Source organism: Pocillopora verrucosa, chromosome 10 (assembly GCF_036669915.1).
Source record: "Pocillopora verrucosa isolate sample1 chromosome 10, ASM3666991v2, whole genome shotgun sequence".
Lineage (NCBI taxonomy): Eukaryota > Metazoa > Cnidaria > Anthozoa > Scleractinia > Pocilloporidae > Pocillopora > Pocillopora verrucosa.
In genome coordinates this window covers 21,388,737-21,408,206 of record NC_089321.1, presented here as the reverse complement: position 1 = coordinate 21,408,206, position 19,470 = coordinate 21,388,737, and the positions used below count along the sequence as shown (strand labels likewise).

The window sequence follows — 19,470 nt, the reverse complement described above, 5'->3', positions numbered from 1 at the left end:
TTCCCCCTACCACACATACACACACACGCACACACACACCCCAGTCTCAAACAAAGTTGACGGTACCATTTATTCTCCTGAGTAGAAAGATACACTATGAGAGGTGGAGGTTAATTAAGCCCCATTGAAAGTTCGCCCCTTTCTAGTTCTCCTCCACTTAGTAGCGATGACGGGGACGATCTTGTCATCGTGGGGGGCCGACGAGTTGGGAGCGAACTTGTAGACAGAGAGGCAAAAGTTAGGTGTCTTTTAACCCGTTCCAGGTCCCACCTATTACCGGCTCTATCTCGGGCGTTGTGGTGCTGTAAGAATAGGGGCCCTGGGAATGCGGTTGAGTGATTTCCTCATCATGATAGCACACAATGTAACCCTACCCAGCTCGAATCCAGATATTCTGGTCTGAAGGCCACTGCAAAGTTACATTGAAAGTATGTTGACAAAAAGAAGAGTAATGAGATATCAAATATATAATTTCATCCCTTTTATTTACTCAAGACCTTTAAGCCAGTTAATATTTTTTCCCTAAGAGACATTAGGCCACTTTTAAAGTGAAAGTCATTCCTCCTCCTCACTCTCGGATGTAGATGTTCCCATGAGGATTAGCGACATTGGTGAGCTGATTCAGGTTGTTGGTTCCGCATGGATCATGAGTTGGCCAATTAGTGCCAGTGTTTCCATCGAAATAGTAATATTCTTTAAGATTAGTATTACTTGAGGAACGAATGAGATCAGGGCCCACAGTCTTGCCGTTAGGGTTTCCAGCAGTAAACTCGATGAGACGGTCGGGAACCAGGCCTTCACACCTTGATGCGACGTTCTTAATATTGCGACACTGTAGATATCCTTCGCGCATATCCACCAGACTTCCGCTGCTTTCTGTACATGTACAAACGATCCAGTCATTGATGTTAGACTTTATCATGAACTCACGGCCAAGTGTCTTCCACAGGCTGAACTCCATGGCGTTGTAGTCTGTTTCACTGACGGGGGCGGCGGTGGACACGGGCACGTTAGCACCTGGAGCGTACCAGTTAGGACGTGGCGTGACGGCGTTAGATGCTGCCCTAAAGTTCCTGCAAAATGAAATGAGAAGTGTTTAAGAGTTAAATTTCCGTGCCAATAAGATAATTGCTTGTCACCTCAATCGTCAGATCTCCGAGGAAGAGAGTGTTCCTAAGCTCGTTCTGTAGCCGTGGCACCTTGTTGATTTGTAGTTATTCCGTATATTATCTAAAATGCTACGGTCCCGAAATGCCTCCTCCCAGATGAAAAACAAACAAACAAACAAACAAACAAACAAACAAAAACAAACAAGGGGCGTGGAGGGCTGGTATAAATTCACGTTTCCATTTTTTTTTTACAAATATGTTTCGCCGAAAATAGGGCTACAACGATCAAACAGAGATGTTAAGTCGATTGAAAAAAGTTCTAAACGTAAATGTCATTCGGTAAAAAGTCCCCAATAAGTGATGACTAGAGTGGCTCTGTGGTGAGCTCCGCTTATCAACAAAGATCTTCAGTTCTTATTTCACTTCCAACATGCTTGGTTAAGATGCCAGTGCAATGATGAGGAGTGGATCTCAACCCTTGATGCACAAGTTACCTATTATCTCAGCTTATACATTTTCCTACGGTTCTCTCGCCCCTGAGCGTCCAGTCAGGACCTAATTTGCTAAGTAAATTGAAGTTTAGGCGAATTCGTATTTGGACAAACTCCATGTCTCAGTTACCTATAGTTCGTAAATGTATAGCTGTATACTAGTGTCCAACCTCCATCGTCTGTTTCCTGATCGCAATAGGCCTGGAAAGCATTTGCACCATCAGGTTTAATCCAATATATTCCAGATTCTGTGTTCTTCTGTTTCTTTTTAAGATCTTGACAGGACTTAGCAGCGTTTTTCTTGTTCAGGCCTGTGGTATAAACGTGTCAATTATTATGATCTGAATATATTATGTTTCTTTAAAGCGAGTTCACTGAAAAGGAGCTCCTGGAGCTCTGAATCCGAGTGGAAAGCATTGGATCATTATCCAAAACGTAGGAATTTTCATCAAGGGATTTGCTGTCTTTACATCCCACTTTTGATTAAAAAAGAGATATTCTCTCCGTATAATGAGTTACAGTTATCCCTTGGCTTCTCGCCCCTAATTCAACTCGCAAATCATGATTATCCACGCGTATTGCAATTATGTTAAACCATCGAGTAAGGTGTAGTGTATGTATATTGTGAATATAGAGGTGTAGGCAAATATTTCAGGCACACTTACCATATAATAACTTTTTTTCGTCGCATGGTTTCTCAGTAGGCTTCAGAACTATTATTTTTATGAATAAAAAAAGTTGTAAGTGAAATGGGATAGTTTCTCCAACTTTCTTAATACCTGGCTAATGAAAAGTTAATGACTTTAAATTAAAAACAACAAGATCTTCTAAAATCACCAACTCACCAAAAATTTAATAACTAAAACGGTACTGATGCTTCGCCTGGCTAATATCAAGTACACTTTTTGTTTTATCATTTCTCTTAATTTGTGTATGTACAGACAGACCTGTATTAGTATTAATCATAACCATAACAATTTCCTCAAATGTGATTGGTGCATTAGCTGCTTTATTTTTCATTAATCATTCGGTATAGTTGTAATCGGACAGTTGGCTGTAATCTGACACATGTAATCTCACAATTGGCTGTAATCGAACACATATAATCGGGCAGTTGAAGCAGCCAATCATACTGAGTCCGTTCAGCTAAATCCACCAGTCACAGTATTGATCACAATAACCATAGCAACAATCACCTACCCTGAAAAAAAAACTGGGGAATTTCCAAAATGGAGAAATTTTTCACTTTAAAGATTGTCTCTACCGCAGATGTTTGTCATAAATGTATTTGTTTTTTTCGTAAATAGTAACGGTTATGGTTCATGGTAACAAGACTTTGTGTCGTTCAACTCATGATAAACAAATCGGACTTCCGCCTCGCGCTCATCCTATGTTGTAAACTCGTATGGTTACAGGCCGAATTGGACTCCACTCGGTCCTATTACCATTATGAATCAAAACTATAATAAGATTCTCGAATGTGATCGGTTATTACCGCCCCGATTTGAGCACTAATAGGACAGTGTAGGCGTCAAGCTTGTAACTGGACAGTGTAATGGGACAGTTGGCACGTCAGGCCTAATACGTGGACAGTACGTGTCATGAGCACGCGCTGTTGTCGCACATTTCGCCGAGTTGTTGTTGTTGTTTTTTTTTATTTTAAGACGTATGACCAATAACTAATTTCTTTCTCGGATTTTGTCATACTTTTGATTAAAAGAATATCAACAGTTGATATTCTTTTGTTTGGATTAATTGGTAATCAGAATCTGAGTGGAGTCCAATTCTCGTGATCAACAAATCAGATTCCCGCTTTGCGGTCGTCCGATTTTGTTAGTCACTAATATGATTGCAGACCGAATCCGGGTCCCTTCAGTCCTATTATCATTATCAATACTGTTTGCTGTCGCCTTAAATTTCTTGGACTAAAATGCAAAATAAAGACTTCTGTGATCATCTGTTGTTGTTGTTGTTGTTGTCTTAAAACTTCATTTCGAACAATAAAATAAAGTATGTAGCCCGTATACTGAGAAGTTCAATAAGCAACAACAAGAATAACTTAGCTAAACGCAAGGGTTTTCACCTTTTGATTTAAAAATCTCCCACGGAAAATTCATCGCTAGCTATACCTTTATTTCCACAATATCTTGCTCTTTTGATGCCTGGTCGAGGCAACTCATATATCCAAAATCCTTGACATTTCATAATCTTGATCGTTTGCATCTTATAACAGCCGCCATTTTGTGCAAAGCATACTGTTCCTTTAACAAATTCTCCTGAGCTCAGACCGTCAGGATGAGACGTGCGCAGGAAGCCTGGGTATGATGCACCGCACGATGGCGGCTCCAAAAATTTTCCTGTGGTCTTTCTGTAAAAGAAAATCAATCAAAATATTTAAATTAACAAAAAAATCACAACCTTTTCAGTTCTAGCAAAGTTGTGTGGTTTTTGCATGCCGCATTAGTAATTACCTTCCACAGAACCAAACGTCGATTTCAATTTAAATCGTTTTTGGACTCATCTTGGACAAGATGTCTGGAAGTCATCGTTTTAATTAAAAACATTCATTTTTACTTACTGTAATCTTTTGAGGGCAGAAACCAAATTTACAAGTGATTACATTAACGGGTCATATACTTACATGTCGGCCATTTTTTCTCCTGCGTCACCCGTGAATCGATACCATTCCTTTTTCCAGTCGTTGTTCCTGTCTGACATCCCCGTGTCAATGCCGTAACCTGCAGCTCGATTTGCTTCACCCAGCTTCTTATAATTATCACATGGACCGTAAGCACTGTCTGAAAAAAAGTTAACCGTTACGGTTATTCCACACACTTGCCTAATTCAGAAAGGGTTGTGCATTGGCGTAACAGAAAGAGAGAATGCAAAGATTTCTTATATTCGAATAAAGTGTACAACTACATGACGGCTTGACTTGGATAAAAATGAATTAAAAAAATTAATGTATCCCGCGCAAAACGAAAAATAGAGGGAATAAGAACTTCGATAGGGTGAACAAGTAAACAAACGATCGATTGCCGAACGAGTAATTCCGATAATTCTTTCAATTGCTATCTACCATACCCAAAAGTACAAGAGGTATTACTTACTTGGCTCTGGAATGTAACATAGCAAAAACAGCAAATTAAGAGCAATTACTGTAGGCATCATGGATCCCTGAAATGTTAAAGTATGTAAGAAAGTGCCTTAGCTGGAATGTTTATCTGATTTTTTTTTTATTGGTATTGTTGTCGTTTGTAAAGTTGGAATGTGTTTAATATCAATAGGAGCAAAATTTTGGAATAAAAACATATGAACTCATGGGCTTAAAAAAGAAAAATGATATAAGATTAATAAAGAGAATTTTATTTCTCATGGTTCAAAAAGCGTTATTCTTTGAAACTCGAAATTATGAAACCGCGCTCTCTTCTGTAAATTTCCCACAGCTTTCCTTTCCTTTACATGCTAAAATGCAGTTTAAACATAGAAATCATATAAATGCCAACTGAATGATATTATCATAGAATTGTTTTTTTGTTATCTAAATGAAAAACACAATTTGCAATGACGTTCGGGAGTGTGGACCTCCACCTCGCGCACACAGATACATTTCATTTCTAGGGCTAATTACTTCATGCCTGTTTTCATTGGTTCATGAACACTGTTGCCCATTTTTACAACAAAATTGAAAATGAAAGAGAAGACATATTTTTGTTAGGTTTGATTAAAATAAAAAAAGAAATGCGAGGCAGTGTTTAGATAAAAAGTAAATGGACCTGCATTAATCAAAAATAAATAATACCTTGTTCACTGACTTTGAACATATTTTATTTTTGATATATTTGCGGAAGGAATATTTCACTTAATGGGTAGAAATAATCATCAAGCATGCAGTTCTTAATTTCATGAAACAGTGCCAGTGCCAATTATATCGTTAACTTCAGTTTCCATGGCATTCTACGAGTTTCGGTATGAATGCGTCATTTTCCTCATCAGAAAAACAAGTTAAGAATAATAGGATAGAAATGCTAAGGCGCGTTTTCATGCTGTAAAAAATGAAAACTGATCGTTGCGAAGGTAGTAGTTTAGTAAAGGGAAACATCTAACAGCACCACCACATGTGGTTAGTTAAAGCAAAACCTTTTTTATACTATGTACTGCGTTGAAGGGGAATCGGTTAGGTCACTACAGATAGGACTGGGGGAACACAAATTTCGATCCCGTTTCACAGCTTTGCGGACAGTTTAAGCTTTTTCTTTACCGGTAAAACCCAAGTTTCATTTAATATTCGGCTTGTACTTACCTACCCTTCCACCAATCAGCGCTTGTCTTTGTACTGATATGAACCTAGGGAATTCTCTTGGTTTCAACCTCTTTCATCATGGAAAGAAATCGCCGATCAAATATTTAACAAGGTTGCGATAAAGCCAGTCTAGGAACACATTCTTATATACAAATGTGTGTACCATCATTCGATCATTTACCCATCTTACGTGGCATTAATCCAAACGTGGGCTCCAACAGCATACGCTGACTGACCTATCAGTTGCCACGTCAGTTCTGGGTATCTCGCACTGCAGTAATTGGAGCCGTAATTTTTCTTAGCATCTCTCGCATATTTTTGATCGTCTCGTGAGGCAAAAGAGTTTCACGCTTGCTCAGGGATTTGTTGATCAATGATTTGGGAGTATAGCTTTAATTTTCAGCAACGGTATCGATCACAGCTGGGTGGTACCCAACCCGTCCACGATACAAGTATGGCAACTTAACACTGAATATCCATCGCAGTATCAAGTTTATCTTCAGTAACGGCAAGAGCCAAATTTGATTAGCAATTAATGGTTAGGATACCGGAGATACATCATGGCCCTTAATGTACGAAAATCTCGCTGTAACGAAAAACATTTTTTACGCAAAAAAAAAAAAACAACAAATGATTAAGAACAGGAAATAATGACTTTTCCTAAGGAGATCTTCCTTTTCCTGACGTTCCCCTCATCAGGCGATATTATGTCACAAGTTAAGGAGGCACTGAAGCAGGTTTTTCTTTATTTCAGTCTCCCCTTGCCTTAATTTTCTCTAACGCAGTTTTTTTTTTCAGTCGCGGGGCAGGCAAATTTACATGCTGTTAAATGCGATTTTGATGAATGGTAAATTAATTTTTCTTATACAATTCATCAATGATCGTGGGTCAGAAATAAAACAATACATAACTATATAAAACACATCACAGCTAAACTCACCCCTGTTTATCCTGTCACTGATCAGTTTTATCCAGCCACGTTCAAGGGATGAATCGATATGAGTGCTGACGATTCCCTTCTGTCCTATATTATATTGCTCTTTCATATTATCTGTTTACCACAATGTTAAAAGCTTCCTGGGGTGCAACACTAAAAATTCATTATCTTAAATTGATGGGTTTTAACTGGCACTTCGACAATAAATGTTTTGATAAAAATATATAACATTTTTGAGCAGTGGTAGTACAATAATTTTTCTTCACACATGAATTGTAGGGACAATCATTGCGGTAGAAAACTTTGGAAAAACTCAGGCTAAGAACAACCATGCTTCCAAGATGTAAGAGAGGTACTCTGCTGTTTAGAATGAAAGGCCATGTCAATCCTTTTTAGATATAATTACGTGAGCTGCCTCTTGCTTGTAAACAAATTATCTTTCGTTTACTTTTTCTCTGAAAAGACTTTCTTTGAAAATAAGACCTAATAAAGCTTTTCATCTCTAGCTTCATATATCTATAAAGCAGCCGGTCTATTTTCAATTAAAAGTTTAAACAGTGTAAAATGTAAATTTTGAACTGCAGAGGTACATAATGAATATCTTGGTGTTCAAATAATTGCACTAAAAATGACCATGTTCTCCTTATTTCTTCAAGGAGGGTCTGTATGGATGATGGCTTTTACCAAGAGAAAATACAGGGACCATTTTCCCTTTTAACGGCTAGCGGTTAAAATTTTGGCAATTTCACGGCTAACAGTAATTTCTTTCCCTTAACCAGTTTAATTCAATCATTTTAAAAAGTTAACAATTAATTTTTAGTGTTCTTAAACGTACTTATACCGGTCGTTTACTTCGTACTTCTCAGGCCAATTCTGAGATGAAAGAAAAAAAAAATAGATTATAATTAAATAAAACTTTAAGGTTTTTTCATGGACATGCATGGCGTACTACTTCAGTAACCCTAAGGAACTTGATTGAGCCAAACGTCTTTGTTTTCTTTACTAGGATAGGATGTTTAACCGTAGTAACTGCACTTGCCACAAGACAAAACAGTCCAAGAAACTTTGAAAATGACACATCTTATAAAGGAAAACATTTTACGGTCAACTTTCACACGACATACGATTACAATTGATTAATTTTCACGTCAACAGCTAAAATTTTTGGCCAACAGTTAACTCCATTGAGAGCCTCCTTACCTTAGTCTGCTCTTTATCGAGCCACCTTACTATCAATGGTATGGTATGCCTGTGGCAGTGTAACATGGCGTAACCATTGGACCAATACTGTGACACGCTGGTAAGCTTCAGCTGTGTTATTTGCCGCTAAAATCCCTACCGTACTTGAACCTTCCGTTGGCGTCGAATCTAATCGAGTTTCCCTAATCAAAACTGGTTGTAAAGAGGGGAAGTAAAGTGGCTTTAAAAGTTAGGAAAGACGAAGGAGCCGCTGAAGTACGCAAGGCTGCTGTTAAGAAGCACTCCGATCACGATCAATTTTTCCATGCAGAGGAGACCATCTACCATCTATAGACCACAAAAATTTTTTTTTTAAATTTTTAGGAGACCGTTTACCATCTATAGACCACCTCCATCTAAGGCAAATCAACTAAATAGTGCTCTATTCTTTGAAGAATTCTGCATTCTCGCAGAACAGTTAGTTGTGTCCCCTGGTAACCTACTCATAGTGGGTGACTTCAACTATCACGTGGATAATATCAGCAATCTGGATACTGTCAAATTTAACAACATCTTAGAATCGTTCGGTCTAGTCCAACATGTAAATGGACCCACCCATAAGAAGGGCCACACCTTAGACCTGATTATAACTAGAGCCGAGGACGAACTGGTAAATAGCACTGAAATACGGGATCTCATGCTGTCCGATCACTCTGCTGTACACTGCAAGCTTCGCCTAAAGAAACCACCCCTGGAACAAAAGGAAATTAGTTATCGTAAACTGCGCTCGGTAAATACGAGCAGTTTTAATGATGACCTAAAGCAGTCCAACCTTCTGTCAACTAGCACCCTTGATCTTACGGGTCTCATTGAAAAATACGAAAACACACTGACGGAAACACTTGAAAGGCATGCCCCTTTAAAACGACGCGTGATAACTCTCCGCCCATCAGCACCATGGTACCACGAGGGTATTAGTGATGCTAAGAGAAAACGCCGGAAGCTGGAGCGCCTTGGCGATCGTCAAGACTGTGCGTCGACAGACAGATATATGTCGACCAGTGCCGGGTTGTGAATAAAATGCTTAAGGATGCAAAGGCTTCATACTACTCATCTATTATTTCAGAGAATGCATCAGATCCAAAAGTTCTTTTCAACGCAGTCGACAAGCTATTACACCGCAAAGTAGAGAGACGCTATCCGACCGCACCCTCGACGATTGAGCTTACGAACAATTTTGCCGACTTTTTCGACAAGAAGATAGCGACAATAAGAACAGAGCTATCCAATGAAGCGACTTCTAATACCCAGTCCTGCGAAGCAAACAAACAGCCTTGTCATGCCGAATTCAAAGAGTTTAGAGTGATGTCAGAGAGAGAGATTGAAGGTTTTGTAGACACTATCGGTAAAAAATCTTGTGATCTTGATCCTATACCGGCATCTATTCTAAAGGAATGTAAATCAGCCCTTCTACCTGTCTTAACCAACATCGTGAACATGTCGCTCCAATCAGCATCAATGCCCGCTGCACTGAAAGAAGCAGTGATCAAACCGAAGTTGAAGAAGAACAACCTGGACTCCGAGGATTATTCAAATTTTAGACCTATCTCAAATCTGAAGGTTATATCAAAGATAATTGAAAAGGCAGTTTCTTGTCAATTGAGTGATCACCTACGTGATAATGATCTAGAGGAATCTTTTCAGTCTGCGTATAAGCGTTTTCACAGCACAGAGACTGCACTCTTGAGGGTGCAAAATGACATTCTCTTCGAAATAGACAATCAAAAATGTGTTGTCGTGTTACTGTTAGACATGTCTGCGGCGTTTGATACAGTCGACCATGATCTACTACTGGAAAGAATGGCAAAACGCTATGGAGTAAAAGGAAATGTGCTAAAATGGGTTCGATCATATCTCCAAGACCGAAAACAGTTTGTGATAATTGATGGAAACAAGTCAAAGATGAAAGAACTTCGGTACGGTGTCCCCCAGGGATCAGTACTAGGTCCGGTTCTATACTTATTATACACTTCACCCATTGGGGACATCATTAGACGGCACAGACTTAATTACCATCTCTACGCCGACGACACCCAGCTCTATCTCTCTTTCAAGCCCACCCCCGCCGAACTACCAAGCTCTATAGCAAAAATAGAGGCGTGTGTTTCTGAGATAGACTTGTGGATGGTGTGCAATAAACTGAAACTAAACAGAGGAAAGACGGAGCTATTGATCTTGAGTGCACGACACCGTCCACCCCCATCAATAGAGTATGCTGATGTGTCTGGTGAGCGGATCGAGCCATCTCCCTCTGCAAGGAACATTGGAGTTATCTTTGATGAGCACATGTCACTAGATAAGCATGTTGCCAGTACCTGCAAAGCCTGTTTCTTCCATCTTAGAAACATTAGCAAGATAAGAGACTGCTTATCTCTAGCAGATACTGAAAAACTAGTTCATGCGTTCATTACATCTAAGCTAGATAACACCAACTCGCTACTATATGGATTACCCAAATTCCTGATAGATCGTCTACAAAATGTCCAGAATGCTGCAGCTCGTGTTGTCACTCGTAAAAGAAAGTATGACCAAATCAAACCTGTTTTAAAGCAGCTTCACTGGCTCCCAGTTAGCCAGCGCATAGATTACAAGATATTACTTTTGACTTTCAAAGCGCTCAACGGACAAGCCCCTAGTTACATCACTGAACTGCTGAAGCCTTATGTACCAACCAGAAATCTGAGGTCCTCCTTCAAAAACTTACTTAAAGTACCACCTGTCAAGCTAGTAAGTTATGGTCACAGGTGTTTCTCTTTTGTAGCACCGACTCTATGGAACTCTCTTCCGAACAACATAAAAGAGAGCAGCTCGCTATCAGACCTGTATAAAGACATACCTTTTTAACAAATTTTATAATTAACCTTCTTAACAAATTTTATAATTAGCTTAGCGAGTTAATTAGCTATTTTATAGTTAGCTAGGTCGCTAGTTAGTTGGTTAGTTAATTAGTTAGTCAGCTAGTTAGTTAGTTAGTTAATTAGTTAGAGAATTAGTTCTATTATAAGTTTCACAGTTTTTACTCTCATCATTACAGATTTTTTATTAGCTAGTTTTTTACTCATATTTTAGTGATGTTTACGTTTTTATAAATTTATCAATGTCTTTCATAAATGAATTGTAAAGCGCCATTGAATAGCAATAGAAATAGCACTATATAAATACTGTATTATTATTATTATTATTATTATTATTATTACTATTATTATTATTATTCTTCTTCTTCTATTATACCCAGATCAGAAGGTGGTAGACAAAATATCAGGTTGTCAAGATAACTTTACAGTTGCTAGATACAAGCAAGAACTAGCAAAGCCGTACTCTAAGGTTGATCTGTTCATTTGTAAAGAGGCAGACTTCAAGGCAGACAGGGAGATGAATGATGTCTCGGACTTCGTAGAGGAGAAGCCTTTAATCGACCTACCCTCAGACGATGACAGCATATTTGCTAGATCGGTGCTTGACATTGCACACCCTGCACATGCAGGTGGGACTTTCACGTTTCTCCCTCTGAAACCGGTTCATCGATCACCGAGCAGCAAGTTCCATCCAGTGCTGCTAATACTGCCACAAAACTAGATGAACGCATGGTCACCAATAATACCTGGAAAACAGTGTCCACCCTTGGTGATGAAATTGCAGTACATGCGCTGAAAATTCTCGGAGGTTTTCATTTTTGGGGTTTATGGAAACTTCTCCTCTGATTCTCCAGCCGTTGAAATTCCAGATATACCAGATGAGGAAATATCAAATATACCTGAACCCTACAAGGCTGTCTCGCCCCTTTCTGACCTACTAAGGCCTTTAATACATGGACTTCATGAAGCGAAGGCTGCTATGCAGTATTTCAAACCTATTTGCTGCTTTTGCGGTATTTACAGGGTTGCATTCGTTTAAACCCTGTTTAAGCTGACGCTAGATAAACGTTCATGATGGACTATTAGTAATTAAGCAGATAAAGATATAAATTTCAGCTTCTCTTGATTAATTCATATGTCGAAGATTGCATACCACCATCACTTTGGAATTGATCTGTATTCGGGAGTGAGACAAAACCTTTGATTTCGAAGAATGTCTTGGATACAGTTTACAATTTGATTAGAATTTGTTTTGCTAAAGACAGGGTGCTCCTATTTTTTTCTTTATTTATCTTACACTAAGAAGTGTTCTTCAAATATTTACGAACGGCTATTTATAAATAACCAATTTTTATTAGCTCGTTTTGACGCAAATTTTTTTTTTTAAATGATTAAGCTAAGGATTCCTTGTGGGAGAGATGCTCCCTCTGTTGTTTCATTTATGTGATGTATAAAACTAAATTCACACTTTTTGAGCCTCAGTGAAACCTTCATTGCGCTTGAAATATTATATGGGAATAGATGCTCGTTTACCAGCAGAGCTTGCGAAGATTGTGATTGAAGGAGACTGTTTGAGCATCAATGAAGACGTGCATTCTTCACCAGCCAGGTTGATGAACGGAAGAAGCCTGCAAAAAGAATAATTAATGATGATGTTCTGATGAATGCCTGTGTACTCAGAAGGAAACTTTGATTCTTAAAAAACAGAAATTGAAATTGCAAATTCATCTTTTGGAGCAACAAGTTAAAGCCAACAAAACCTTTGCAACTGCATTAAATTTTTTTGTTGCCGACACTGATTCACTTTAAATGAGGAATAGTGTAAGAAGTCCTCCAAGAGAAATATTTTGGGCATATGTTGTTCTAGTATAATTTATTAGAAAACATACTCAATGTATTCTGTTCTCAAAATGTATTTTGACGTAATAAACAGATTCTTGAGTCAAAATTATTTTAATGTGTTTTTTTCAACCAGAAACCCCGTAAATTCATCTATGAATTTTTATATTTTATGGGGAATTAAAGTAGAAGCAAAACTGATTGCATAAGGCAGAAATGTAAAATTTATAAATTGTCAGAAAAAGGTGCTGCAGATGTGGTCTCGGATGACCTTGCCATCCTCTGGACCATGGAGGCAAACAAGATTAGGCCGATCATCAGCCTCAGCATGGCCATCCAAACTGCACATGCTCTGATGATGATTGACACTTTTTCTGGCCTCATTCTGATCTCAGAATGAAGTAGATGGAACCTTCTTCATCTGTTCTGGTTTCTAATGGTTGTTATCCTTTTTCTTTCTTGCAGAAACTTACCAAGACCGGAAAACCAATCAACAATCCTGAACCCGCCAACGATTTCAAAGCTACTGCAGTTTTACCTTATGTCAAAGGTCTGTCCCAACAGCTTCGCCGTTCCCTACAACAACAAGGCGTACACGCTGTTTTCAAGTCGGAGACTACGCTAAGATCTCAGTTAGTGCGACCAAAAGACGCTGTCGACCCGACTAAACAGGATGGCGTAGTTTACAGGATTCCCTGTGAATGCAGCAAGGTGTACATCGGAGAGACTGGAAGACCTATGCAAGACAGAATTAAGGAGCACGATAGAGACATCCGACTCGCCTGTACCGCGACCTCCGCCATTTCAGAGCATGCCTACAACACAAGACACAAGCCATTCTGGAACGAAGTAAATTTTATTGATCGTGACCCTTATTACTACACGTGCAGGGTCAAAGAGGCAATTCATATAAGACTTCACCCTGACAACATCAACAGGGATAGTAGAATAGAAATTCCAGAAGCGTGGATGCCCACGATCAAACAACACAACAACAGGAGAGCCGTGCGACAGCGGACTGCCGAGGGAGAAAATCACTGAATGAAACAGAAAGGATCGAAATGTACCAATCAGAGCTGTTGAAAAACAACTAATCATAGCAGAGCATCATGCTTTCTAAGATCACGCATGACCAGTCGACCTCATCGCCTGAAGAAGACTAGCAGTATGCAGTCGAAACTTCGCGATCTACATCGCACGTGACTACATCGTGAGACAAACGAAAAACTTAGCTTCTATAAGCAAATAAGCAATGTGACCATTTCTTAACTATGATGTAGAAAATCTCATCTCAGTTTATAACATTAATGTACTGCAAAGAGAAACTACAATAATTGTGCCTATGATGAACTGGGGTAACTGATACAAATATTCAATTTACTTTGATAACCTTTTCATTATTTATTTAATTTGTTTATTTAATTTGCATTATTTTGAAATCCCTGTTGATTGTTGCACTCTGTTGGCCATTAGCTGTGCAATATATTCACAAATATCTTACATTTCTTCTTGTTTTTTTTCCTTGTTTTTTTTTTTATACTGTCGTTAGAATATTGGTGTAATAATTTTGGTTAATTTTCCATATGTGTGTTTGCAAACCAAACTCCACCCACACCATTTGAACCCAACGATTTTCATTTATTTTTGTTTTCATAAGTAGGCCATTTTGTTTTGTTTTGTTCAAGTTAATCCACCTCGCTAAGTGTGTTAAAGTTAACCTTTATTTTAACCCTGTGATAGTGCTAATCGCACTTCCAGGAACAGAATCTAATCATGGTTTAAATTTTAATCTTGGGCTAGGGCGATTTAATCGTGGGTTAGCGCTAATCGGCTTTCGAACAACCTGGGTCAGGACTACTGTGACCGGGCTCTTTGTAGGCTAGGACCGGTGTGACCTGGTATCATTACATTAATCCCCTTCTTATCCTCTAAGTCTACTGCGACTAGGCTCTTCGTGAGCCAGGAGTGTTGTGACCCGGTATTCTTAGGTTGTCCCTTTTGTAATCGTTCAGGGCTACTGGTAAGATTGGCATAATAATAAATCCTACTAACATTTGCATAATACAATTTGGCATGCTATCTGGGGCTCCTGGTTTTTTGCCTATTTTCTGGTCTTTGAATGCCTTCCCTCAACGCATCTCAACTTATAAGGCAGGGTAAAGTTAACCACCAAGTCTTGGTACAGGTTTTGGTGAAGGGAAACATCTGAGAAGTAGAAATCGGATCCTTTTGAATGATACTGGACTCCTTTCAAACTCTGAAAGTCAAGAAATTAGCATCAGAACTCTTCCATGGGACCATGCTTGTTACTCGTCCTTGATCTATGAAGAACACCAAATTCCTTTGTCAGCGACTCTGAATGCACACCTGAAGGGTTCATTAAACACTCATAGAAAACAATAAAGAATGACAGCAAGTTCATATCCTAATTATTCAAACTCAGTTGCAACCACAAAGTTATTATTGCAGGATGGTGATATAGAGAAAAATTCAGGTGCGGAAGTTTCGACATTGAAGACTAGAAATGACAGTCATCCGAGAAAACACAGTTCCACTGGTTGTGTCAAATGTCAACAATGTTGTCCAAAGCAACCACAAACGCCTCCTTCGCAGAGTCTGTAAAGATTTATTCCACGCAAGATGTTCAGGAATTAATAATATAAAACAGATAAAAGCAGACAGCCTACATGAGTTGACGTGCTTAAAATGTTCAGTCACCGAGCTCCCACTCGCAAAATGCAGTCAAGATAGTTTTATTTCACTCTTTGCGGATGATGAACTTACATTTGCACAAGTTCACGACTCGATTAATGTAGTAACTGATGCCAATGTCCATCTGCAAGCTCTTCTGTCCAGAGGTAACCAACTGAGTATTGCCCATTTGAACACACAGGTATGGTATCAACGTTTGATGAATTTCAGGCAACAATGGTGGAGTACCCCATAGATATAATGACTATGAGTGAAACATGGCTCAAAAATAACCCACACCCAATAGATACGTCACCAATCCCGGCTGCAACTGTCTATTTTGTAACCGTGATGCAATTAGAGGGTGTGATGTAGGTGTTCATATAAGAGATCACATCAAGTATGAAAGAAGAAGTGCTGATAAAAATAAGGAGCCCAACTTGAACATTTGTGGTAAGAGATACCAGGTCACAATAAACACAGTAAATTATTACTTAGCACCATTTATCGATCAGAATGTATTCTTGACTACAAAACATGGATGGAGCAATTTGAAAATCTCCTCACCCACTTAACAACTGAATGGGATGGTGCTTTACTGATCATGGGGGATTTCAACATCTATCTGCTTGATCGTCACTCAGCAATAGTTGTCCAGTATAAGAACATGTTAGATTCTTATAGTCTCCACCGGCATGTTAAAGTACCTACCTGCATCACATCAAAATTAAGTATGCTGATCGACCATATAGTATGCAATGTACCAAACCGGGTAACCTACACCAATGTTTTTCCTTGTCCAACTGTCAGTGATCATAACGCCCCATACGTCTGTAGGAATGTTCGTGTTAAGCACTTTCAATCACGCTTCAAGTTCATCAGAAGTGAAAAGGAATTTGATGAACAAAAATTTATTGAAGATTTTTCAAAATTACCCTTAAACCTCATCTACAGAACAGATGTCATCGATGAAAAGCTAAACTTATTTAATTCAACGTTTCCTTCATGCCTTGATATACACGCTCCTTTGAGGAAAATTAGAGTCACACGCCCTCCTGCACCATGGTTAAAATCTGATGACATTCAACAGCCTCAAATGCAGAGGAACGACCTTCGATATCAAGCCCATCAAACTAAATCAGAAGATAATTGGAAAAAGCTTAGAGGCACACGAAATTCACTCCGAACAAAGATCAAGCAGGCAAGACGTACATTCTATCAAAAGGCACTTTCGTCAAAAAAGCCAAAGGAGCTTTGGCATACGATACATCGTATTCTTAATTCTAGCCTTAAGCCTCTTGCTTATGATCCTGAAGAGTTGAACGTCCATTTTACTAACAACACACAAAGGATACTGGGAACCTATCCATCTTCATCAGAATGTCTGAAAAACTACATCACCTCTTTCTCAGATTATGGTAACGACTTGTTACTACGTCCAGTCTCCTTTAAGAAGGTAGAACAACAGATCAAAAGTCCTGACCAAAGGTCCTGACCTTATTCCAGCCAAGTACGCTAAGCCCGTAGTAGAATACATCACTTCACTGCTAACGCACATCATAAACGAATGTATTACTCAGAACACTTTTCCCACTGCATGGAAATAGTCCAGAATATCTCCTGTTCCTAAAGTAGAGAACCCAAAGGAGTGTGATGACTACAGACCAATAACCATCATTCCTGTGCTTCCCAAGGTGAATGAACGTTCTACCACCTCAATATTGATGCACTTCAGAGATGAAATCATCCAAGCGATGAAGAAGGGCTAGCTGACCATGGCTATATGTGCAGATTTCTTAAAGGCCTTTGGCACGGTCAATCTTCTCAAGATCTTATAAAAATTGTATAACATGAAGTTCTCTAACCACTTCCTACAGTGGGTTTTGAGTTACATTAATGGTAGACGACAGATCCTACAAGTCGATGACAAAACATCTGAACTCATTGATACCAAATTTGGAGTACCACTAGGATCTATCTTGGGCCCAGTATTGTTTAAATTATATGTAAATGATCATGATGAAGTTCATGATTGCGCCCCATTTCAGTCCGCGGATGATACGACTCTTATTACCCACTGCATCCCTTCAAAACTTGACATAGCTACCGCGGAGTTAAACAACACAATAGAGTGGTTTAGCAAGAGGACGGGAATGTCATTTCAGAAACGTCATTTCGGGAAAGCGCGTGGATAGTCTGGACACGAGTCTAATACGACGGCGATGGCGTTGCCGGTCTCGCAACAAGTTTAGGACGGCATTTGGTAGGTCTTCCCGTCCTGATCAAGACACCTTGGATTTGCCTTCATCAAACAGGTTTAAAAAGTAAGAGAATCTCATAAAATTATCGAAAAATAATTTTCCAGGATAGGTGTTTCTCACTGTAGTTTTTTTCTGGACGTGATGTCAAAAGTGCTCTGATACACGAGCCAGGTTCTTCGTACGGATGTGATCGGAAGTTTCGATTAATTAACAACCCATAATTAGTATCAGGCCTCTTAGATGGTTTTTTTTCCCGATGTATGGGTTCTTCTCTTCCACAGTTTTTCATCTTATAAGGGTACTCTGACAAATCTTAGAACAATATCTTTCGCAATTTATCGTGTTTTAGTATAAACAGCATGAGCAAGTTGAGCAGTCGATACAATAAAATCGATGCAACATTTTTTTCAGTGGTTATTGTTATTTTTACAATGGACGAAAGCAGCTCAGAAAGCCCTGGTCTAAAGAAAAAGTGAGGATGAAATTTAATGTCTTGTAAATAAGTTTAAACCTTTTTTAAGTGCAATTTTGAACGCGAAGAAATTAAAATATATAACATTATGCAAATTAGCCATGTGTTTTACCAGATGATACAGTATTTGATAATAGGAGTACTTTGGCAGAATATTTTGTTGTTTTAGCTTTGTTGGAATGTTATATTTTGTTATACAGCTAACACATGTACAGGTCTCATCACAAAATCTTAAATATTTTTCTGATTTAATGTCAGGAAGATTATACCTGATTTTACATATTTGTGTTAGTCTGTTCTTCATCAGTCTTTTTTCTTATGTGACCCATCCTAGTTCTCTAATCATATCTGTTACACTGGCTGTGCGGTTGTAGTTCTAAAGACAAAAATAAGCTGTTTTTCTCGTTTAAAAAATAGGTTAAGTGAATGATTGTACCTCCTATTTTCAAGTGACTATATGTTAGGTTAAGACAATATTTGTTTATATAGCCACTTTTCTCAGAAGTTTTTGTTTATGATTGTTATTAGATCTATAATGGTGTGGAATGAAGAGAAAGATGTCAAACTCTTGAGAGCTGTGGCAGCCGAGGGTGTTTTTATCAATAGTAGGGCAGGATCCAGGGAGAAAGGAGAATTATGGCAGGTTGCTGCCTCTTCCCTTGTGGTAGAACGTATGCCTGTCATTTCACGGTCGGTGAGAGACCGCTTCAATATTCTGGCAAAGAAATGGCGAATAAAAGTTAGACAAGAGAAGAGAGAGAGTGGTGGTGGAGATAAAGAAATGAGTGAAGCTGAAAAGCTGGTGGAATTAGAGATGGAATCTGAGAAGACAAAAGAGCAGAATGACGAGGCCAAGAAACTGGTAGAGGGGGAGAAAAAGAAGGCAATAGAGATGAGGGAGAGAGCAATGGAGAGGTTCAGACAAACCAAAAAGAGACAAGAAGAAACAGGAAAGGATGAAGGGAAAAAGGAGAAAAAAAGAAGAAGATCAGGAGAGGCAATAGAGTGGTTGAGAGAAAAGGGAGAGAATATGCGAGAGATGAAGGAGCAAGAACTTCAAGAAAGAAGGGAAGAACGAGAAGCCCAAAAAGCTCAAACTGAACAGTTTATGTCTCAAATGCAAGCTCAAAATGAGCAAATGAAATTATTTCAATAACAACTGCTGCAACAAATGCAGCAACAGCAACCACAGCACAGCTAACAACAACAACAATTTGCCATGTTGCAGCATCAAATGATGCAAGTTTTGACGCATCAAAAACGTGCATTTCAG

The 19,470-nt window shown here is 38.8% G+C and overlaps 2 protein-coding genes across 4 annotated transcripts; one reads left to right on the top strand and one right to left on the bottom strand.

Annotated features, from left to right (window-relative positions):
• Positions 1-459: 459 nt before the first annotated feature.
• On the bottom strand, positions 460-6,908 carry LOC131769295 (uncharacterized). 3 transcript variants are annotated; one of them, XM_066173603.1, is made up of 7 exons: positions 6,844-6,908; positions 4,711-4,777; positions 4,242-4,398; positions 3,730-3,968; positions 2,266-2,313; positions 1,731-1,911; positions 460-1,073 (listed from the first exon to the last, which is right to left on the bottom strand). In XM_066173603.1, the coding sequence occupies exons 2-7, from the start codon at positions 4,769-4,771 to the stop codon at positions 569-571; spliced, it is 1,191 nt and encodes a 396-aa protein (XP_066029700.1). In that variant the 5' UTR covers positions 4,772-4,777; positions 6,844-6,908; the 3' UTR covers positions 460-568. The 3 variants fall into 3 exon arrangements, with proteins under 3 accessions (XP_066029700.1, XP_066029701.1, XP_058941008.2); XM_066173604.1 differs by lacking the exon at positions 6,844-6,908 and adding an exon at positions 5,904-5,932; XM_059085025.2 differs by lacking the exon at positions 6,844-6,908 and having other exon boundaries at positions 4,711-4,824.
• An 11,824-nt stretch (positions 6,909-18,732) lies between these two features.
• LOC131769294 (uncharacterized) lies at positions 18,733-19,353 on the top strand. The gene has a single exon (XM_059085024.2). It carries the CDS (start codon positions 18,733-18,735, stop codon positions 19,351-19,353), a length of 621 nt encoding a protein of 206 aa, XP_058941007.2.
• Positions 19,354-19,470: the final 117 nt, after the last annotated feature.

Coding starts and splice junctions, on each gene's coding strand:
- LOC131769295 (XM_066173603.1), bottom strand. CDS start 4,771: ATGATGCCTACAGTAATTGCTCTTAATTTGCTGTTTTTGCTATGTTAC. Junction 3,969..4,241: donor GGAGAAAAAATGGCCGACAT/GTAAGTATATGA, acceptor TTTCTTTTACAG/AAAGACCACAGGAAAATTTT. Junction 1,074..1,730: donor TATACATTTACGAACTATAG/GTAACTGAGACA, acceptor TTCATTTTGCAG/GAACTTTAGGGCAGCATCTA.
- LOC131769294 (XM_059085024.2), top strand. CDS start 18,733: ATGGTGTGGAATGAAGAGAAAGATGTCAAACTCTTGAGAGCTGTGGCA.